Here is a 23,992-nt window from a genome sequence, read left to right as displayed (position 1 = left end):
ACACGAAGTACTCGGCGCCAATCTTCAAATGCGCCGCTCCGGCCTCAAGGTCCTGCTACGCGCTGCCAGGAGCGAGCCTCGCCCCGCCCCTGCGCGCTGCTCCTAAGGGACCTGAATGAGCAGCCTGGCAGAACCAGTCGGACGAGCCCCTCGGCTCACCCTCGCAATTTGGTAAGCCTGGAGGCGGAAGTGAGCGGGCGGGACCTTGGCGCGCCCGCCCCGCCCCGGAAGTGGGCGGGGCGTCGAGCCCCCTCAGCGGCCCCACAGCCTCCTAGTCGGTTTGCAACCGAGGCCGGACCTGGCTTTGTAGCTCGCTCAAGATGGCGGCGCAGTCACCCAGCGGGATCCGCCTCAGCGCGGTGAGCAGCCGCGAGGGGAGGAGCGGACCGGGTCCCAGGAGGGCGGGCAGGCGGGCCAGCGAGGGGGGGCTGGCAGTGGGCGGCGGCGACTCGAGGGCTACAGGGTGGGGTGTGAGGCGCGGCGGGGCCGGGCGGGGGCCGCCATGTCGCTGGGGTCGGCGGAGCGGCTCTGTGGAGAGCCGGGCAGGGCTGTGCGGGGGGCCGGGCTGCGGCGCGGCCTGCCTTCCTCTGGCGGCCCGCCCTGCTCGGGCTCCCGGGCGGCTGCGCAGCTGTCAGAGGGCGCGGTCTCGGCCTGGGTCCGCCGCCCCGACTCTTCCCTCCCCGCCGCCCCGGTGCCCCGCCTCACCCGTCAGCGCGACCCGGAGCCCGGCCGCCCTCGGTGCCGGCCCCTAGGCCCCGCATCCCGGCAGCTTGCATCCCGATGCCCCGCATCTCGGCGCCCATTACACCGCGCCCCGCATCCCCACACCCATCATCCGGATCCCCGCGCCCCGCATCCCGATCCCCGCGCCCAGCATCCGGTATCCCCGCATCCCTTAGCCCAGCGTCCCGCTTCTCCGCGCGGTCTCCGGTAAATCCAGGAGGTAGTACTTAAGCCGTGTGAAGTGGTCACAGAAAAGTACTTTAGACTTTATGAGGTCCCCAAATTTGTGGGCGTGGCTTTCTCACCTGATGATCCTGGAAAAGTTTGTAATTCGCTGTCGGTGCTGTTGGTCTTCCGCGGGAGGTTGATGTTTGAAGGATGGCTGCTTTGGCGGCCCGCGGTCGCGCATGCCTGTCATCCCAGCACTCGGGAGACAGGGAAGTTCTTGGACAGCGTGGGTAACCCGGGGAAGCCCTGTGTCCAAACCAAAAATAGGGAGAGGGTTTACTCCAGTGTCATTAACATATCATTGGTAATAATGGCTTGAGCTAAAAGCACCTGTCCAGGCTATCACTGGCACTTCCGTAGTGCTTTGTTCTTAGGCTTAAACATTCATTTAGCCCGATTATGTAATTCCTTTAGCCAAGGAATGTAATTCCAAAGTGTGCCCGAAACGTTACCTGGCTTTAATTGCATTTGGCTATTTGTGAAGTTGAACACTGCCCACATTTGTTGTTTTTGTTTGTATTAAATTGCTGGTTCCCATAGTTGGTCCTTTCTTTTTACCCATTTGAGAGGGGCATCTTACTGGTTTATGATGTGTTTACATATTGTGGATCAAAGGCCTTTGGTTATGTGTCATTGGCTTGTTGAGTGAAATAGTACTTAGTACTTGGAAAGTAGTATCTTTATTTTCTTTTTCTTTGAGACAATCCCAGCTGACCTGGAACTCTATGTAGACCAGGCAGGCCTTTATCTCACAGAGATCTGCCTGCCTCTGCATCCCAAGGGCTGATTTTAAAGGTGTGTGTCATCAGGCTAGGCCTTTTTCTTAGCACTGGTTTAAACATGGTTCTTACATTCAACTGGGTGAATCTGGATAGATTCTTAACACTTTCCATTGTAGATCCAGAAGAGTTCTTGTTTCCAAGGAAATAATAGAACTTATTCTGCAGGAAGTAGAGCGACTGAGGTCCTGGGACAGGGGTTTAGATAACTGAATAACAGGCTCCTTCATGGAAGAGGATACCTGAGGGTGTGTGTGTGTGTGTGTGTGTGTGTGTGTGTGTGTATGTACATAGGTACAGTTGTCTAGCCAGGGCATTCTGCATGCTAGGCAAGTGTTCTCTCACTGGATGGGTATCTCCAGCCCTGTTGGGAGCCTCTGTTATGCAAAGTCGAAGCCCCTTCACACCAGACAGCTCCTGCAGCTCGGGAATTATGTGCTGCGGGCTCCTTTCATAGCAAGATGTCTTCCTGGCATCTTTCCTGTCTCTCCTTTTGAAGTGTCCGCCACAAATGCCATAACATAAACATGGCCTTTGGCTCTAACAGGTACCATGCCTTCCTGTAATTTTTCCTAGCAGACAGCAGTCTGGCAGAAACCCACTTCCATATGTAAATACAATGCCTCACAAAGCATCTAACAGCCAAAGCTTTTACCACTACCCCCATGGTATAAATGCCTTAGTCTTCTCTTAATGGTCAGAGATTTGGGCTGCAGAGAACTGGGTCGCAGAAAGCTGGGACACAGAGAGCAGGGTCTCAGAGAATAAAGCTGTAACACAGACTAAGTCTTGAGTCCTGTGTCACTACCAGCGGCCCAGTCTCTCCGGGGGGGCGCACTCCCTCGTGACCGGCTTACAGCTTACGGACATTCTAGCTTTCGCCGTCTCTGTACTCTTCCCTGCATGGTTCTGTGGCCAGGAACCTTGCATCCTGAGGAATAGTACACGGGTGAAATACAGACGGGATTTCAGCTGAACAATGCTTTTCAGTAGCAGAGGAAGCTCCAGAGACACAGGGCCGGAGCCTCCGGGAAAAGCCTGCAGGGCACCGCGGCCGCGGCCAGAGAGTGCGCGCACACTGGCGGGGAAGCTTGCGGACCCGCCATCGACTAGCCAGGTGTGGCGGGGGAGTGCCATTCGGGGGAGTGCGCCCAGAGAGCGCGCATGCTCCATACAGCCCTACATGAACTTTCTAAATCACACAACAAAAGAAAGTTATAGATCTGTACATTCACCAAATGGTGGGGCATCAGGTTGCAGAGCATTGCAATCTCTTGAGGTTTTAGGTGTTTTCTTACACAGCAGTCTTAGTTTTGGGGTCAGTGAAAGTAGAGGTCTATGAAGCTTAACAATATGTTCTGAGAGTTTTACCTAGTAAAGAGGATGTTAGGTCAGATACAGAGGTTCATGGTTAATAAAAGTTGGGCCTGCTAGCAGAGGCCTGTCATCTCAGCTGTTCTGGAGGCTGAGGCAGGAGGAACACACATTGAAGGTCTGTGTGGGATCCAGAGTGAGTTCTAGGCCTGCTTGGACAACTTTCTCAAAATAGAAAGGAACAAGGACCAGGCCTGTATTTTGGTGGGAGACTACCTACGTAGCATGTGAGATGCAGCACTGGGCCTCTGGAGCGTGGGGTGTGGGACACTAAAGATAGCCTAAAATAATTTTGGCTGTCTTAGAGCATTCTGTCTGTCTCTCCTCAATCATGTCTAGTTAGCCACACAATCTGTAGGGTCTTCTGTACAGATGTGGCTTTAGAGAACTTCATACCAGTTAGCTTCAGGTATTAGAGACTGGTACAGGTAGTTTAAAATCTTTTCTGGGGTTAGGGGCATATCCCAGTGTAATAGCACATACTTAGCATGTGCTGGGCCCTTGGTGCTATCCCCACTACCAAAAATAAATACAATTTTTAAAGTCAGATCCACGTGACCACACCTAAGGAGACCAAGGCAGGAGGATCAAGAGTTCAGGCCAGCTTGGGCTACATTTCCAAACCCTTTCTCTGAGTAAATAATAAAGATAAGCCACATCCTAAAGAACATTCCCAGCTAGTCATGATCAGGCTCAGAACCCTGTATTGGAAAAAAGGGGTTAGTTACCTGGTTCTGTACCTTGTTCTCTCCTCTTCCTCACATCCTTCCATGTTGTATTCTCTGCTGCTTCAAACTTGAAATGAAAAGCTGGGGAGACGGCGTAGTAAAGTGCTTGCTGAGAAAGCATGAGGACCCGTGAGGTGAGTATATGGAACTCACTCCAGTCTAGCTAATTCAGTGGGTTCCAGGTTAGTGAGAGACTCAGTCTCAAAAAATAAGGTGGAAAGCAATTGAAGGGGAAGACACCAGATGTCACCCTCTGGCCTTCACATGCATGCATACCTGCATATTTACACACACACACACACACACACACACACACACACAAGTAGACAAAAATATTGACTTGAGGGGCTGGAGAGGTGGTTCAGTGGTTAAGAGCACTGAATAATCTTGCAGAGGACCCCAGTTCAGTTCCCAGCACCCACTTGGTGGCTAACAGTTGTCCTTAACTCCAGTTCCAGGGGATCTGATGCTCTCTTCTGACCTTCATGGATATTGTATGTACATAGGCACTTAGATACATGCAGTCAAACCATTCATACACATTAAATAAAGGAAGGATTGAATTGGTACTGGGCTTGGTGATGCACACTCATAATCCCAGTTACTCAAGAGCTGAAGCTGGAGGATTACAAGTTCAAGGTCTGCCTGAATAACTTAGACCCTTGTCTCAAAAGTTGAAAGGATAAAGAAGGCTGGGGGTAAAGCTTAGTGGTACCACTGGTCCTAGCATGTGCTAGACCTCCCATTGTACATAAAGTCAAAACAAAGATTGAAATGAGAACGAAGGCAGACACAAAGGGACCACACTCTTTCAGTTGACAGTGTTAACTCGGCATTCTTGAGGCCCTGGGTTCATTCTTCTCACTGTAAAATAAACAAAGTCTTTAAGAGACCAGTATTAGCAGGCTTTATGAATGTGGTTGTACAGCTGTGGTTGCTGTACTGATTTGTCTTTTGTGGGTAATATGGGCTGTTTGGAACCTCAGTGAAGATTAATATCCACCAGTCTGCTTTTGGTTCATGACAGCAGATGGTACACTATAGCTAAGGGACCACATCCAGCCTGGCACTTTTTTTTTTTTTTTTTTTGTATGGCTTGCAGTCTAAGAATGAATTATACACTCATAATGGTTGAAAAAAAAATCAAAAGATGCTTTGTTACATGTGAAATAAATTTTAGTTTCTAAAGTTTTATTGGGACACAACTTTGTGCATTCATTTGCCTATGACTCAAGTGATTGAATTGGAGAGGGGCTAAAATTAATGAGCTTTTGCATTAATCAAAAACTGCAAAATCTGGGATTGGAGTGATGGCTCAGAGCTTAAGAGCACTGACTGCTCTTGAAGAGGACCGGGATTCAGTTCTCAGCTCCCACCATAACTCCAGTTCCAGAGGATTCACGCCCCCTTCTGACCTCGCTTTTGCAGACATGCAGGCAATACACTCATACACATACATATAAATAATAAAAAAATATTTTTTAAAGTTACAGAATCTAAGGCATCAAGGGGTCAACTTTAATGTGCAAAGTCTATTTAGGAACTCTCCCTACACCCCCCCCCACCCCAGGGCATCAGGGTTGCTAGGGAAACATTCTACACTGAATTATACATCTAGCTTGTAATAAATACATTTATAAATCTTTTAGGAGGTCTGAGATCCTAGGATGGCATGCAGAATGATAAACAAGTCTTTCCATTTTTCTTTAGTTCTAAGTAAAATGATCAGACCTGGTGTGGATTTAGCTGATTAAAAACGCACTCTTTTTCACTGGTTTGACTTATGTATATGTCACTTAATTGGTTGTTATGTTTGGTTTTTGGTGGACTTTGGTTTGTTCTCTTTTATTCTCAAATAATGCCTACCATGTTACTGTGACTGCATTTTTTTTTCTGCACAGTTTTTTTCCTCCAAAGTTAGTCACTGATTTGTATTGCTTGCTTAGGTTGTTGTCTGTACTGATCTCTAGATCATCCAAACTCTCAGAAGAATTTGGGAATCTGCCCAGTATTTATCAGTTGGGAATCACTGACTAGATAGTTATTTGGGGACTTCCCTTTAACATTTTTCCCACATGAGTTTTTGGATTTACCCCCCTTGCAAACACTTACTTAGTGACTAACAGCACAGGCTCTGAGCCTGCCCTCACGGACCTAAATCCTGACATAGATAATTGGATATGTAACTTTGCACAAGCCACTTAATCTCTTTATGCCCAGGATGTCCACAAAAGGATTGGGTTTTAGATTTTTGCAGAACCACCATACAGTTTTCTCTATCAGCCATGCCATTTTACATTCCCAGCAACCGTCAACCTAAACAGTACAGAGTAGATTCCAAAACAAAGAGTTAACTGCCCTAGCAGGGAATTGCAGTGCAAAGTACAGCACCGTAGTGGACACAGGGAGGGAAAGGAAGACAAGCATTTTAAAAGTAAAATGAAAAGGGTTATGTAAGCCGGGTGCACACTTTAATCCCAGGACTTGGGAGGCAGAGGCAGGCAGATGTCTGTGAGTTCTAGGCCAGCCTGGTCTACATAGTTCCAGGCTAGTTAGAGCTACAGGGAGACCCTGTCTCAAAAATACCAAAATTTAAAAAAAAAAAAAAAAAATGAAAAGGGTTATATAAACTGTTTTGGCTATAAGGTTCAGTAACCAAGGGTATTATTAGCCTAAGGCAGAACAGATTCTGGACAGGTGACTTCTGGCAGTCGTTTGTGATCATTCCTGTCACCTGGCAAACATTTTCCAGGATTCTCCTTTCATGGTCTTCCCCGGTTCTTTTTGGTCCTAACAATGTTTTTCTGTTTTTTTTTTCCCCTTTTTTATTCATTTATTTACCGCTCCCCCCCCCCATCTGTCAGTGTCTGTCCACACCATTGTGCATATGTGGAGGTCAGAGGACAACTTAAAGAAGTCAGTCCTCTGCCATGTGGGACTCAGGGAAACTTAGGTCATCAGGTTAAGTGCCAGGCAGTTTACCTGCTGAGCCATCTTGCCAGCCACTGACAAATTTAATCCAACAGAGCCCAAAAGTTCCGATTTCTCCATATCATTGGCAACGCTTGATATTTTCTTTTTATAGGCAGTAGCCATCCTAATTACAAAAATCTGAGGTCCATGGACCCCATCAATACCACACAAAGTACATGGGACAAAGCAAAAGTAACGCAGCAAGGCAGATTTTACCTTTAAAAGGGTGCGATGTTGATGGGGCTGGAGAGATGGCTCAGCAGTTAAGAGCACTGACTGCTCTTGCAGAGGACCTGGGTTCAATTCCCAGCACCCACATGGTGGCTAGCAACTATCTGTAACTCCAGTTTTGGGGGAATCCGATACCTTTTTCTGACCTCCTCGGGCATTGCATGACATGGATACACTTATACCCATGCAGGCAATACACTCATACACATAAAATAAAAATAATAAGTAAATTAAAAAAAAAAGTTGTGATGTTGTGTGGTCAGTCAGATCCAGTAAACACACAGGACCCAGAAGGTTGATAGGTTTTTATCTCTAATGTGAGAGTACTGTGTCTTCTCTCCTTTGGATAGGGCCTGACCTTAGCCTTTCCAAGCTAGTTTAAAAGAATTTGGTTAGTTTAAAAGAATTAAGTGCAAAGGAAGCCGGAAGAGCTCCACTGCCCTGCCCCCTATCAAGTTTGGGAATACATCAGGGCCTTAAACAAAAGTTACTAGGTGTGGGATTAAAAGATTAGAAATCTTTAGGCCTCTTGGGGTGGCACAAACCTTTAATCCCAGTAGAGGCAGGTGGATCTTTGTAAATCAAGGCCAGTCTACACTGTGAGTCCCAGGACAGCTAGGGCTACAGGGAGACCCTGTTTCAGAAAGACAAAAAAAAAAAAAAAGAGAGAAATCCTTCTTGGGAACCAAGTTTTAAAGAAAAGACTAGCAGTTAATGTTTCTTACATAGTAAATGAGATGGAATTTTATTGTGGTTTCAGTTTCTATTTGCCTAATGATGAATAATGTTAAATATCTACCTCTTCATATGCTTAGGGTGCTGTTTGTATATTCTCTTGGAGAAATGTCTAGTAAAGTCCTTTTACTGTTTTTGAGACAGGGTCTTACCATGTAGCCCTGAACTCAGAGATTCTCCTGTTTCTGTCTCCTGAATACTGGATTAAAAGCGTGCCACCAGGCCTGACTTCCTTTGTCCATTAAAAAAAAATTGTTAATGTATATGAGTGTTTTGCCTGCATGCACCTGTGTATGCAATGCCCACAGAGGCCAGAAGAGGGTGTTGGATTTCCTGGAACTGGAGTTACAGACAATTGTTAGCCACCATATGGGTGCTGGGACCCAAACTCTGGGTACTCTGCAAGAGCAGCCAGTGCTCTTAACTGCTGAGCCATCTCTCCAGTCCTGGGAGTTGTTTTTCTTATGTTGACAGTGTCCTTTTATGTGTGGTTTTAGATTGTGGTAAAGTTGAATTTATATTTGTTGTTGTTGTTATATCCAAAAATAATTTTCAAATTTAATATTATAACACTTTTATCTCATGATTTCTTCTGAAGTTTAACCATTTTGTTATTTTAAGTTTTTGATACATTTTAACTTAATGTTTGTATTTGTTATAATATGCAAATTCAGTTTTTCCAGCATCACTTCTTGAAAAGACTTTTTCCCGTTGAATGATCTTGGCACTGTCTACACAAGGATTGATTTGTAAGCTGTTTACTGACTGTTGTGAATCTGCCTGTTTAGTTTCCTTGGGAGTCTGTAGTTTGTCATAATCAATTTCTTTTGAGGGCATATCTCCAGCCTAGGATTTTGTTGATGTCTTTGGTTTTGGTTTTGAGAGAGTATCTCATGCAGTCTAGCCTTGCCTCTAACTTCTTGAACTTGCTGAGGATAACTTGAATTTCTGATGCCAGCTCTGCCTCCCAAGTTCTGAAATTGCAGGTTCTTGGCTACCACACCCAATGCTGGGCTTCAACCCAAGGCTTTGTCCATGTTATGCAAGACCTATACCAATTGAGCTACATTTGTAGCTTCTTGATTTGGTTTATTTGTGACAGATTCTCATTGTATATCCTTGGCCAATCTAAGTAGCCCAGGCTGACCTCAAACTTGGAGCAGTCCTCTTGCCTCTGCTTCTAGAGTGCTGGGATTACAGTCATAAACCACCATGTCTTGTTAGTTTAGTTTTTTGAGTCAGGGTCTCATGTTTCCCAGGCTGGCCCCAAATTTGCCAAGCAGCTGCAGATGACCTTGAACTCTTAATCTGCCTGCCTCTACTCTAGGTGCTGATTACTGCTGAAAATACCTAGACTTGGTAGGGCCTGACTATCTAGGGCATTTTTGAGGGTGCTCAGGATGAAAGTAGCATTTTGGGAGTTCTTAAAGATTGCCTCTTTTGTTTGTAAATTGTTTTAAGATAGGGCTTTCTTCTCATTCTGCCTGACTTTGTTCCCTGGATGGTTGGTGCCTTAGCCTTCTGAATGCTGATGTTTCAGGCCTCTGCCTCCACCTAGCTTAAGTTCTGTTGATTGTTTACAAATCTGTGCTTTTCTTTTAAACCCTATATTCTGGTAGGGAGTAACAGTAGGTATTGTCTGAAAACATTTTCTCCTGGTGGATTATTTTCTTAAATGTTTTGTTTCAGGTTGTATTGAAAAATAGTTAGTAGAGGAATCCTATGTTGTCTGGCTGTGGACCCCTGTGACTCTTTAGGTCATATCCCTGAAACCTTTAACCCAAATGAAGGGATTCCTCCTTACAGGTCTCATGATACCCATTTTGGTTTGGTTTGGACCTATAGTCTAGACTAAAACAGGTAAGTGTCCCACTACTCTTAATTCTCTTCCTTTATTGGAAGAAGGGGAACCGAGACCCCTCAGAGGTAGTTTAACAACCCAAAATCTAGCCTTGAGCTACATCAACCCCTTCCAGGACCAAGCAGCACCCACCTCCTCTTTTATGGTTAGTTTGTGGTCAAATGTGTCCTGGAACTAAAGAAATGAAGAGTTCCAACCTGAACTGACTTTAGGTTAATGTGGAATAAGGGAACCTGTGTCTGATCCTCAGAGTGGGCTTTTAGGAAAAGACCCCCCCCCACACACACATATTTAACATCTTATGCTTTACATGATTAAGCATACATATGATTAAAATTATGGGATATACAGCCTATACCTGTGCTGAAGTCCTGGGTGTTCATCAGCTGATCAGGAATTTATCACAGCAGAAACCTGCCTTCCCTGCCTCACAACTGTCTTCTCCTCTACCAAGAAGAGAACTGCAGAGAATTGACCCGAGTAACCCAGCAATCCTGAGCAATATCACTGTTGCCCGCTACTCCTTGCAAGTCTATCTATTCTGCACATTGGCTTCTGAATAAAGTCCCTTCTTATATTGATATTTGTATGTGCTTTCTTCAATTCTTTGAACAAGAAGCCAGTAACCTGGGATACAACTGGTTCAGACCAGTAATGCTTCCAAGTAACTATATGATTTTCTTTTGCCAAATTGCCTATCCCTGAGTCACCATTAAAACCCAAATGCAAAGCCCAGTGCAGTGGCACACGCCTTTAATCCCAGCACTCTGGTCTACATATCGAATTCCAGGCCAGCTGGGGCGATAGGGAGACTCTGTTGTAAAAAACAAAAAACAAAACAAAAGGCCAAACCTGGGGACTGAACAATTGGCTCAGTGGTTAAGAGCCCTGGCAGAAGACCTCAGCTCTGTTCCCAGCACCCACACTTGGATGACTCACAACTGTCTGTAACTCCATGCCGTTTTCTGGCCTCCGTGGGCATTTCGCTCATGTAAAGCACATACAGACAAGCAGGCACACACATACATAAAAAACAAGAGAGATCTTTGTTTGGTGTGGTGGAGTGCACCTGTATGCTAGCACTTGGGAGGTGGAGACAGGAGGATTAGGAATGTAAAGCCATTCTCAGCTAAATAACAATTTGAGAGTATTCTGGGCTACATGAGACACTGTCTCAAAAATCAAACCCAAATAAAGCAGACAAACAAAACCCTCACTTTTGTCAAGACAAATGTATCCACTGTCATCTCCAGTGCACCCCATTTTCAAATCTTACTTTGGTTTTTAGTTTTAGTTTCTTTACTTGAGGAGTCCCTTGAGGGTTTTCCTTTTTTTTTTTTTTTTTTTTTTTTTTTTTTTGTAGACTGTGTTTGTTTGCCTTTGAGTAGGAAATGAATCACTTTTTTTTATTTTTATTTTTATTTTTATGTGTATGAATGTTATGCCCGCATGTAAGTGTTCCTGTGTCATGCAGTGCCCGTGGAGGACAGAAGGGGGCATCAGATCTGCTGGAAGTGGAGCTACAGATGGTTGCTAGCCACCATGTGGGTGCTGGGATTATAATCTAGGTTTTCTGCAAGAACAACCGGTTGCTCTTAACCACTGAGCCATCACTCCAGTCCCATAAATTTTAATAGCACATCAAATGTGAGATTTGAAATAATCCTTCTGCTTCAGACTTCCAAGTGCTGAGATTACAAGCACAAAGCACAGCACCTAGCTTTTTAAGAAATTTTTTTTTTTTTCTCATTGCAGCTGGTTTGTTTGTTTGTTTGTTTGAAGCAGGGTCTCCCTGTAGCCCCAGCTGTCCTGGAACTCACTATGTAGACCAGACTGGCCTTGAACTCACAGAGATCTGCCTGCCTCTGCCTCCCAAGTGCTGGGACTACAGGCATGTGCCACCACGCCTGGCAAGAAAATTTTTAAAAAAAATTATTTTATGTGTATGCCTACATGTATGTAAGTGCATCTGTGTTGTGCACTGCCCACGGAGATCAGAAGAGGGCATCAGATCCCTTGGAACTGAAGTTCTGGCTGGTCGCTAGCCACCCTGTGGGTGCTGGGAAGCAAACCCCAGGTCCTCTGCAAGAGCAGCCATTGCTCTTAACTGCAGAGCCATTTCTCCAGCCCCAAATCAGCTTTTTTTTTCTTTCTAAGAGTTTCACTCTAGTCCAAACGATGATCCTCGACTCTCCAGCGCTGGGATTACATGTATGCATCACTACTCCTTATCTAAGATTTTCCATGTTTTTATGTGAATGAACTCAGTTCTCCCTTTAAAAAGATATGTACCTTTTTCTTTTTTTTTTAAATTTATTTTATTTATTATTTTTATGCGTGTGTGTGTATTGCTTGAATGTAGGTAAGTGCACCCATGTCGTGCAATGCTCGAGGAGGACACAAGAGGCCGTTGGATCCCCTGGAACTGGAGTTATGGACAGTTGTTAGCTGACATATGGGTGCTGGGATTTGAACCCAGGTCTTCTTCAAGAACAACCAGTGTTCTTAACCGCTGAGCCATCTCTCTAGCCCCCCTCTCCCCTTTTTAAAAAAACAAAAAACAGTCTGAATGTATCCTTGGCTGGTTTGGAACTTACTATGTAGAACAGGTAACCTCAAACTCAACGATCTGGCAACCTCTGTCTCCTGAATGCTGGGATTAAAGGAGTGTGCAAACATTCCTGGCCATATTTACCTTTTCTTAAATGAAATACTTGGTTAGAGGCAATTTTTTTAAGCACTTAGCAAATATTTAAGTAGTGTTATTCTTACTAAATTTTTAAAAACGTATTGTGTGTGAATGTGGGTATATGTACCACACTGTGTGTAAGTCAACTTTCGAGTCAGTTTTCTCCTTCCTCCTTTATGTGGGCTCCAAGATGGAACTCTGGCTGCCTGGTTTGTGTTGAATTTATTTGTTGAATTATTTCACTGGCCTGAGTAGTGTAATTCTTAACAACCTGGTAAACTGGTAGAAGTCTTCAGTTTTACAGAGAAACTTGAGGCACAGAGGATAAGGTTGTTGTTCAAAATCACACACTAAATGCAGCCCCACAGTCTACTTCTGGTGAGTGAGTATGTGTGTGTGTTTGTGTGTTTCACTGTTGAAGATGATTGTTTTCCTTACCAAATAGTTTTTCTTTCCAAATCAAGAATAGCTGAAAATGGGCCTGGGGAGATCACTTAGAAGTGAAAAGTGTGTACTGTTCTTTCAAAGAACTTGAATGTGGTTTCTAGCACCCACATGGTGGAGGGGTAGGGGTGAGGGTTCACAACTGGCTGTAACTCCTGCACCAGGGAATCTGGTGCCCTCTTCTGGCCTCCTCAGGCACCTCATTTGTATACACAGACACACCACCAAGCCTCATGAGTTCCACATAGTGGGTTCTAGGCCAATCTGAGTGGCAGAGTGATATCTTGTCTTAATAAAACAAAATCCAGGGACTGAGGAGACTTATAGTGCCTTGAGTTTAATTCTCTGAACCCACACAAAAGCTGGGTGAGTGTGCCTGTAATCCTGGTTCTGTGGAGGTAGAGACGTACGGTCCCCAGGGCTTGTTGGCCAGCCAATCTGGCTGAATCTGCAAATTCTAGGTTCAGTAAAAGAACTTGTCTCAAAGAAATGAAATGGAGAGTTATTGAGGAAGAGGTCCAATATCAGCCTCCCTCTTCCACATAGACACACTCATACACACACACACACATACACGCACACAGAAACACACAAAACTAAAGTGAAACAAAAATTTTAGAAAGTATTTGGACTCAGGATGTCCAATGGTAAAGAGTTTGCCTAGCGTGCTGGAGGCTCTGTTCAAGCCCCATGATGCAAAAGATATAATTAATGGAAAAGATTCCCTTAGTTGGAGTCCCTCAAACCTCACTATTTAACATTCATCACTTATTATTGCCCCTTACAGAACACTTTTTGTTTTGTTTGTGTTTTTGAGACAGGGTGTCTTTGTAGCTCCAGGTCACCTGGAACTTGTTGTGTACACCAGAGTGGCTTTGATCTCATAAAGATCCCCGTGCCTTCTAAGTGTTGCTAAGAGTAAAGGTATACACCACTACACCCTGCTATTAAAGTGCACTTAACTCAGCATAGTTTGTCAATATATACAGTATCATGAATAAAAAAAATAATGAAAATTGGCTTTCCTACCAATGCATTCATTAAAGAATCTCTCTGTGTCTTAGAATGGATCAAAACACTCCTTACTCCTGACTTCCTAACAGAAATGCATACCATGGAAGAAAGAAAGCCGAAGAGCTCATGATAATTCACTAATAATTTTCTTCTGTCTGGCAGCCAGTGGTTTTTGCTTTCCAAGACCATGCTGTGGAATAATGCCTTTCTTTAAATGGTAGAATGCTGTATAAGGAGCTGGGGCAGGAAGGTCTTTCTGGTGGCTGACCACAAGCATGTTCTCAGGTAGTTTATTTGAGAAAAGAGTTTCGTGGAAGATGAAAATTTTCATTCAAATTTTCATTTCAAATTAGTGGTCAGGGCATATAGCTCAATTGGTAGAGTGCTTGCCAAACCCTGAGTTTGATTCCCAACACTGGGGACGTGGAAGCAGAAGGATCCAAAGTTCAAGGTCTTCTCGACTGCATAGTGAGTTCAAGGCTGGAGAGATGCTTAGTACTTAGGAGTACTTGCTGCTTTTGCAGAAGACCCAGGTTTAGTTTCCAGCACTCTCATGACTGCTCACTCAGGAAATTAAGAAAGTTCCCTACAGTAAGGTTGATGGACATATCTTCCATACCCAATTACTGAGAGTAAAATCATACTTTGAAACCTTGGAAACGAGAATGCTGTGTTGTACTGGAAGTGACCTTTGACATTGTTTGACAGGTTCACATTGCCCTTGATGCCTCTGCCACCAGTTTGACTATAATGAACTTAAGTGTAGCTAGTATGACCAAATCAAAGTGTCAAAGATTAACTTTTTGAGAGACCGACCACCAGTAAAACTCGTTGGTTAAAGCCAGTAGTTATTAGGCCTAATTAAGAAACTAATGGCAAAACACCCCCTTGGCAAAATTTTGTAGGGAGATTAGGAAATGATTGTGAGGTTTTAGGACTTAAAATAGATCTTATGTGGCCAGTATTTCAGGACTTGGACAAGTCGTGACATCATGGACAATGTGGAGGCAAGGGTTTGGAAACGTGTTGATGTGTAAGCTCTTTGGTTGCCTCCCCAGCCTTATCTTCCAGGAAGCTTCTAAGTTCTATCTGGAAGCTAGCTGTTAAATCATTTTTACTTGGTCTCAGTGTTGTTTAGCACAGAGACCAAATGAATGATGTTAGATCTTTTGTTCAAAAAAAGGACTAAATTAATTGACATTAATTGTTGTTTTGTTTCAGCTTTGCCCGAAGTTTTTACATACAAATTCTACTAGTCATACTTGGCCCTTCAGTGCAGTTGCTGAATTAATAGGTATGTAAATTGACATTTCATACTATGTGCTGTTTGCGCTTATAATTTTAAAGATTTTAAAAATAATACACAACTATACTTATTTCAGTGTATTCTGAATGGTAACATTACTGGTAAAGCTTCCTTGACATAAAAACTATTTAAATTGAGCTGGGCGTGGTGACGTATGCCTTTAATCTCAGCACTCGGGAGGCAGAGGCAGAGGCAGGCGGATCTCTGTGAGTTCAAGGCCAGCCTGGTCTACATAGTGAGTTCTAGGACAGCTGGGGCTACAGGGAGACCCTGTCTCAAAAAGACCAAAAAAAAAGATTTAAATTGATAGCAAATGAATTATTGCTCAACCTTTCTTATATTACTACCAAAGTGTTTAATAGTATTTAGTATTTAATTTTCTGACTTCACAAAGCATTTGTATTGAAAATACTTTATTCCGATTATGAAAGTAAAAAAGAATTATGCATATTAGTAGTATGTGTAACATATAGAGGATATTCATCTTTCTATGTTAATACGTTTTTATGATAGTTGCTTCCTCTAAGGGGATTATATTTTAATGTTCTAATGAATACAAGAAAATATGTTTATATTCAGATTTGCATTATGAAGTCATGGGTTTCTTAGTAAAATTTGTGAATAAGAGTTTTTTCCCCCAATTTAGGGATGTTTTAAAACATAGGAAAGGAAATTTTATTCTCAGATTTAAAAAATATATTTTATTTATTATTTTTATTTTTTATGAGTGTATTGCCTGCAAGTATGTGAGTGCACTTGTGGCATGCAATGTTGCGGAGGTCAGAAGAGGGCTTCAGATTCCCCTGGAACTGGAGTTAAGGACAGTTCATAGCCGCCATGTGGGTGCTGGGAATCGAACCCGGGTCCTCTGCAAGAGCAGTCAGTGCTCTTAACCACTGAGCCATCTCTCTAGCCCCTATTCTTTTTTTTTTATTTTATGTGTATGAGTGTACTGACTACATGTGTGTAGGTGCACCCATGTCCTGCAATTCCCATGGAGGCCAGAAGAGGGTTGTTGAATCCATTGGTAACTGGAGCTACAGATGGTTGTCTGCTGCCATGTGGGTGCTGCAAACTGAACCTGGGTCCTTTGCAAGAGCAGCCAGTGCTCTTAAACACTGAGCCGTCTCTCCAGCCCCAATTCTCAGATAATTCTTACATTTATTTTACAATACAATCTTTATCAAAGAAAGGTCCTGCCTGATAATGGAAGTAAAAGAAGGAACTTTTGAGCAAATACACTTTAGTTTTTGTTGTTTTTTAAGACAGTGACTCTTCTGCCTTTGCTGATCTAGAACTCACTGTGTAGCTCAGGCTGGCCTGGAACTCACGAGTAGTCCTCCTTTTTCAGCTGTTCTAGTGCTGAGATTACAGGTGTGAGCCACAGTAGGTGGCTTCTTTTCTTTGATATACAAATCTAGAGTGGATCTGCTCCAATACTGCAGCTGTTGCTTTTTTAATGGCAGCCTATTGGAACCACCCATGACTGAGCATGTTGTTCTTTGTGGAAGAACAAATTCAATTTTTTTTTTTGGTCTTTTTGAGACAAGGTCTCTCTGTAACCCCAGCTGTCCTGGAACTTACTATGTAGACCAGGCTGGCCTTGAACTCACAGAGATCCACCTGCCTCTGCCTCTCAAGTGCTGAGATTAAAGGCATGCACCACCACGCCCTGCCAAATTCAAATTTTTAATGAAAATTTCTTTTTCCTGAAGTTATTGAAAAAGATTAACTGTATTGAAAAACTGTTATTTGTAATAAGTACTTCAAAATATATTTCAATTAGGGAGTATTCAGATGGATCTGGGATAAGTCTTAGATTGTTTTGTTGCAGATATCAGGGGTTTTTTTTGTTTTTGTTTTGTCTTTTTGAGATAGGGTCTCCCAGTAACCCCAGCTGGCCTGGAACTCACTATGTAGATCAGGCTGGCCTCAATCTCACAGAGATCCGCCTGCTTGTGTCTCCCAAATACTGGGATTAAAGGTTTACACCACCATGCCCAATTTTTTTTTTTTTTTTTTAGTCTTTTTGAAACAGGGTCTCCTGGTAGCCCCAGCTGGCCTGGTACTCTCCATGTAGTCCAGGCTGGTCTTGAACTCACAGAGAGCCACCTGCCTCTGCCTCCCAAGTGCTGGGACTAAAGGTGTGTGCTGCCATGCCTAGGTGAGCAAAATATTTTTAATGTATTCCTTTTTCTGTGCCTATTCTGAGAAAAAGGACTATGCTAAAAAAGGATGCTAGCCAGGAGGCAGAGGCAGGTGGATCTCTGTGAGTTTAAGGCCAGCCTGGTCTACATGGCAAGTGTCAGGCCGGTTGGGGCTACAGGGAGACCCTGTCTTAAAAAAGACAAAAAAAAAAAAAAAAAAAAAAAAAGCTAAATGGGGAAGTTTGCAGTAATAGAATTGTAAAGCTGGAAGAAACTAGTTAAACTGACAAGGGTTACAATTATAGATATTTGTAGAAGGTGGATCTTCCATGTGTATATCTAGCTTAGCAGAAGGTGGTCCTGCCTTTCTGTCTCTTCATTAACTGCTGTGCAGTGTCCACAGTGGCTCCTAGTGCTGCTTGACACTCATCTTGCAGTATCTCTTGTGATGGACAGGCTGGTCCTTCTCTTTATCATCTCTGTGCAGTGGGAGTCTATTCCCTACTTGATGTGAAGGGCTTTGGAGAGGGTTAATTCTGTTATATTCAATGAATGCAGTTAGTTTTGTATTTTCACACTATAGGAGTTCCTTAAAAATTATAGCTTTTAAAGTAATAAGAATATTCAGTTGTTTACAAAATTTTTCTGAATTAAAACTGTTTACAAAATTGTTTTGACTTTTTAAAATGCGGACTGAGAATTTCTCATAACTCTTTGTCTCCCAGATAATGCTTATGATCCTGATGTGAATGCTAAGCAGATATGGATTGACAAAACAGTGATAAATGACCGGATATGTTTGACATTCACGGATAATGGGAACGGAATGACAGCAGATAAGTTACATAAAATGCTAAGGTATGTAAAAGTCTCACTTCAGAAAGTGATGGCTTGTGCCTAGTTAAAAAATTTCCCATGTTTAAAAATTTACATCATGTTAATTAGTAGAGGTAATAAACATTACCATTGACATCTACCCGATGACTTTATATCCATACACAGGTGCCAAGGATCCAAGTGCAACTGACCATGACTAGTAATAATCAAATACATACAGATTAGAGATACATGCGCCAACATCTAAGTGTTATTAGCAAAAACAATGAGTCTTTCTGTAAGAAACAGTATATCAGCCGCCCCTGCAGAAGGACCAGGCAGGAGGCCCCTGCTAGTGGTGCCCCAGGAAGCACCCGTGTCTCAGGATCCTCTCTCTGCTCTGAGTGACATCTGGAGCTGTGGATCAACAACAGGTTCCAGGAGCTGAGCCGCCTCCAGCTGGAGATCCTCCATCACTGCATCCCGCCCTTCTCCCACTCTTGGGGGCTCCTTATCAAGACCCACGCCCGGCACCAAGACTCCATGGACTGTGGTAAGGCGTGGTCTACTTCAGGTGGAGATGGCTGGTGCAGGTCCAAAGATCTTTGGACTGTGGACTGTGAACAGAGACTGTTCAGTCTGACACTCTGTGAGGAAGTCCCCTAGTGTTTGCTTTCCTGGGAGTCACTGGGTCCTGCTGGGTCCTTCTGAAGTGCAGTGTAGTCTCCCTGGCCCTACCTGGGTGCAGGTGGACACTGGGGTTCTCCTGGCTGTGGCCTTGCAGGGCAGCCTGGTCACAGGGCCTGCTGTGGACTGAGGGCAGCTGGGCCAACAGGCCTGACTCCCTGTGGGTGAGGCTGCAAGGTTCTTTTCAGGGAAAGGGAGAGAAGGGCCCAGGGCTGGCTGCTGGCTCTGTTCTAAAACCTGTTACTGTGACAAGGGTGCCTCAGTTTAACTGTCAGTTGTTTCTTTTTTAAAAAAAAAAATTTTTTTGTCTTTTTGAAGCAGGGTCTCCCTGTAGTCCCAGCTGTCCTGGAACTCACTATGTAGACCAGGCTGGCCTTGAACTCACAGAGATCCTCCTGCCTCTGCCTCCCAAGTGCTGGGACTACAGGCATGCACCACCATGCCTGGTTTTTTAATTAAAAAACTTTTTTATTTATTATTTTTATTTTATGTGTGTATTGCCTGCAGGCAGGTAAGTGCATGGATGTGGTGCAATGCCCAGGGAGGGCAAGAGGCTATTGGATCTCCTGGAACCAGAGTTATGGACAGTTGTTAACTGCCATGTGGGTGCTGGGATTTGAACCCAGGTCATCTGTAAGAACAGTCAGTGTTCTTAACGCTGAGCCATCTCTCCAGCCCCTGTTTTTAAATTTTTAAAAAATATTTTATTATTTTTATTTTTTATGTGTATGAGTGTTATTATGCCTGCATGTAGGTAAGTGCACCCATGTCGTGCAGTGCCTGTGGAGGTCAGGAGAGACTGTCAGATCCCCTGGAACTGGAGTTATGGACAATTGTTAGCTGCCATGTGGGTGCTGGGATTTGAACCTGGGTCTTCTGCAAGAACAGTCAGTGTTCTTAACCGCTGAGCCATCTCTCCAGCCCCGTTTTTAATTCTTTTGTTATTTTTATTTTATGTGTATGAGTGTAATGCCTGCATGTATATAGGTGTACCTGTATCCTACAGTGCCCACAGAGGTCAGAGGAGAATGTTGGAATCCCCTGAAATTGGAGTTACTGATTGCTGTTAGCCACCATGTGGGAATTGAACCCAGGTCTTAACCTCTTGAGCCACCTCTCTGGCCCGTTTTTGTTTTTAAACTATGAAATGCTGTGCCCACAAGCTGTGTTTCAAAACATAGCCCTTATCTTCCACATCCTCCATCATTTCTACAGCTGGTCAGTTATTAGTCAGTCCCAGCATTCTCACCTCCCCTTCCTCGTCTTTGCCTTAACTGAAATTCCACCATTCCTTTAGGGGTTCACTGATAACAGCTGTTTGTACTTTGGTATAAATTGATCTTAACTGGTATTTCTATAAAGCTTACTATTGGGGGTGGAGGCTGTCTTTAAAAAGATGGAGGGAATGAAGGAACATAAAAAAATTCATATAGCCTTTGGCTATGGAGTCAGTGAACAGAATGTTCCTATGAATCAAATGTGCCTGAGATGGAAATGGAGGTATATGGTGCCGAGTAGAGGGAATGTTTAGAAGTGGACGCCTCCTGTTACCCTTTAGGTATTCCCTATGCTGCTTAAACGTTAGGTTGACCCCAACAGTCATCATGCTGCATGCCTTGTTCAAAGTGAGAATTGTTGAGACCTAGAGGAGACTCATGGAATGAAATCTGAAGTTCTGTCTGTCTTAGAGGGTGACGGCCACTTAGCCCAGTGTGCCAGACAGTGAGTGCTGTCTGAGCACCTGAGGTCCATGTGCCTGGGGCACAGACTTTTTCCCTTGTCATTTCAGAGCTGAAGAAACCCATCAAGTAGCTAAAAGTAGTTCACCCAAGATTATACTCCCAGGAAGGGTGGAACCAGCATTTGAACCCATGCTTTTTCCTTACTTTTACATTTATTGATTTTTTTTTTAATTATAAAAATTTTTAAAGATTGTTTATTCATTAAATCTTTCTTTTCTTTTTAGCTTTGGCTTCAGTGACAAAGTTACCATGAATGGTCATGTCCCAGTTGGATTGTATGGTAATGGCTTCAAGTCAGGCTCAATGCGTTTGGGTAAAGATGCAATGGTTTTCACTAAAAACGGAGAAACCATGAGTGTCGGCTTCTTGTCTCAGACGTACTTGGAAGTCATAAAGGCAGAGCATGTTGTTGTCCCAATAGTGGCATTTAACAAACACCATATCCTTTTGGTTTTTGGAATGGATGCTGTGGAGAAACTGGAAAATAATTCTGAAACATTTTTCCTTCCTCATCTTGCCCTTATTTTAGAAAGGATCTGTCCGTGTCACCTAGGCTTGCCTCCAAAACTAGTCTTCCTGCCCCAGCCTCCCAAGGACTGGGATTAAGGGCATGTAGGACCACACCTCGGCCAAATTCTTGTTTTTTTTCAATCATATGTATTCCAATTCTTTGTACACTTCCTTTCCCTGTACCTGAAGCTCACAGTCTGCCTTTTTTATCTGTTGGAATTTTGCTGTGGAAATCTTCAACATAAAGTGGTTGTATTTTGTGGGTTCTTTACACACACACACACACACACACACACACACACACACACACACACACACACACAGAGTGCCGGAGGTGAAGCTTAGTTGGTAGAGTCCTTGTCTACCATGCATGAGATCACGGGTTTGATCTGCAGTACCACAGAATAGACAGATGTATTCCAGAACTGTTCTTTAGAGATAGGGGCTGAGTGTGTAGTCTAAGCTGGCCAATCCAGCCTCTTGATTAATTTAGCTGGAGTTACAAGCATTAGCCCCTGGACCTGCCTCAGATTTCCTCATTTCAGGCTTATTGTGGATTAGTAAAGACTTTAATTGCCTAACTTGAAATAGCAGTGAAAAACAAGATAATTTTAGGACATATTGACATATTAGCACTAAGTCAGGAATAATGAACTTTCTTTCTTTTTTCCTTTCCTCTTACATTGAGATATAGTGTGCTACTTGTGTTGGTGAATACCTTTAACCCAGAATTTGGGAGGCAAAGGCAGGTGGATCATTGTGAGTTTGAGGCCAGCCAGAGCTGCATAAGTGAGACCTTGTCTCAAAAATAAAAAAAAAATTGAACTGGGCATGGTGGTGCACGCCTTTAATCCCAGCACTCTTTAATCCCAGCACTCCGGGAGGCAGAGGCAGGTGGATCTCTGTGAGTTCAAGGCCAGCCTGGTCTACATAGTGAATTCAAGGACAGCTGGGGCTACAGGAAGACCCTGTCTCAAAAAGACCAAAATAAATAAAAATTGAGATAGGGTGGCCTTGACTTTAAAGTTTGTCTTCGGCAGCCTCTCTGGTAGCTGGGATTATGGCTGAGTAGCTGAGCCCACCCACTTGCTCATCTTTCCTCACGTTCATTGAAATCACTTCATTTTGAATTTAGAAAATAATTTAGGGAATAATTTCTTGAGTTTAGTGAAGTTGGTTTCTGTATTATTATGAAATTGTGTTGTTGATTTCAATCTTTAACTAAGGACATACGACAAATGATTAATTTAGCAGAATCAAAAGCAAGCCTTGCAGCAGTTCTGGAACATTCCCTGTTTTCTACGGAACAGAAGCTGCTGGCGGAACTTGATGCTATTATGGGTAAGAAGGGGACAAGGATCATCATTTGGAATCTTAGAAGGTAAATGTAGATCTCTGCTAGGTTGACCCTTTGGGAAGTAAAGTACATGTACAAGATTGACTTCATGGTGTTCATCCCTTTTCTACAGGCTACATAAATCAATGGGAAAATCATTTCTTGGCATATTTAATGATTCCTCTTTATTGAGCCCACTTTGGCTTGAAGTGAAATACTTTCATATTGCTACAAAATTTTCCTAGCCCTGTCATTCTATCTCCATTAGCACTGTTCTCTATTATTCCATGCCTAGTCTCAAAACAAAACAAAACAAAACAAAAAAAAAGAGAAAAAGAGCAGACCTTAGTTCATCTCATCTGTTACTTAAAGCCAAACTTGAGTGTCTGGTAAGAAAAGTGGTACAGATAAGAGTTTTGCCTCGCTAAAGTTTATAGTTCTTGAGCTGGTGAGATGACAGAATGGGTAAAAGGTGCTAGCTGCCAAGCCTGACTCTGAGTTCAGTCCCAGGTTCTATATGGTGAAGGAGAGAACCAACTCCCAAAAGTTGTCCTCTCATCCACACATACATGCACACAAAATAAATAAATATAATTTTAAAATATTTTTATTATTATTTTATGTGTATGTAAGTACACCCATGTTGTACAGTGCCTGAGGAGGTCAGAAGAGGGCATCAGATCCCCTGGCAATGGAGTTATGGATGATTATTAGCCACCATGTGGGTGCTGGGAATCAAACCCAGTCCTCTGGAATAACAGCAGTGTTCTTAAATGCTGAGCTATCTCTCCAGCCCACAGTAAATATTCTTACAAGATTTTTAAATTTATTTTTATTTTTTTGTGTATGAGTGTATTGCCTGCATGTATGTAAGTGTACCCATGTTCTGCAGTGCCTGTGGAAGACAGATGAGGGCACCAAGTCCCGTGGAACTGGAGCTATAGGCAGTTGTTGGCCACCATGTGGGTGCTGGGATTCGAACCTGGGTCTTTTGCAAGAGCAGCCAGTACTCTTAATCACTGAACCATCTCTTCAGCTCCCAAAATAAACTTTTTAAAAATGAAAATAAAATGTATAGTTCTTTATCCTTTTGATATAAAATCCTTTGCAAATAAGAGCTTTAAAATTCAGTATTAATAAGTAATCACAGAAGGTCTAAGAAACTAAACCACAAGAATAAGCAACAAATAGTGGTAAATCTAACTTAATTTTAAATTTGTGTTTTTCTGACCTCTTGAATTATTTTTCTTTGACCTTCCTGCCCCCTCCTTCTGGATTCCCTTTTTCAATCAAGCTTTCTGTTTTGCGGTAACTGTAACCTTTCAGTTTTCTCTGGTGGTAGCAGTATAGTATCTATTCATAGTGACAGGGACGTTGTCGTTCATACAGTAAAATGCAGGAGTTTCACTCACCACGGGCATCCCTCACATTGCCCATGTGTGCTTCTTTTTTTTTTCAATTTTATTTATTATTATTATTATTATTATTATTATTATTTTGGTCTTTTTGAGACAGTGTCTCCCTGTAGCCCCAGCTATCCTGGAACTCATTTTGTAGACCAGGCTGGCCTTGAACTCACAGAGATCCGCCTGCTTCTCGAGTGCTGGGATTACAGGTGTGCACCACCATGCCTGGCTTTTTTATTTATTATTTTTATTTATGTGTATGC

At 43.2% G+C, this 23,992-nt stretch overlaps 1 protein-coding gene across 2 annotated transcripts in view; it reads left to right on the top strand.

The window, feature by feature from the left end:
* The first annotated feature begins 225 nt into the window (after positions 1-225).
* The window catches only part of Morc3 (MORC family CW-type zinc finger 3), a 57,416-nt gene continuing 33,649 nt past the window's right edge, over positions 226-23,992 (top strand). Inside the window, exons 1-5 of one of the 2 annotated variants that reach the window (XM_008835909.3) lie at positions 226-359; positions 15,001-15,073; positions 17,958-18,090; positions 20,702-20,916; positions 22,221-22,368. In XM_008835909.3, the coding sequence (XP_008834131.1) occupies positions 321-359; positions 15,001-15,073; positions 17,958-18,090; positions 20,702-20,916; positions 22,221-22,368 (608 nt within the window). In that variant the 5' untranslated portion in view covers positions 226-320. Of the gene's footprint in view, positions 360-480; positions 931-15,000; positions 15,074-17,957; positions 18,091-20,701; positions 20,917-22,220; positions 22,369-23,992 lie in introns of those variants that run through there. The other variant, XM_029564867.1, reaches the window with a different exon arrangement.

The sequence above is a fragment of the Nannospalax galili genome, unplaced genomic scaffold (assembly GCF_000622305.1).
Source record: "Nannospalax galili isolate Female #2095 unplaced genomic scaffold, S.galili_v1.0 scaffold136, whole genome shotgun sequence".
Lineage (NCBI taxonomy): Eukaryota > Metazoa > Chordata > Mammalia > Rodentia > Spalacidae > Nannospalax > Nannospalax galili.
This window is presented reverse-complemented; position numbering and strand designations above follow the sequence as displayed.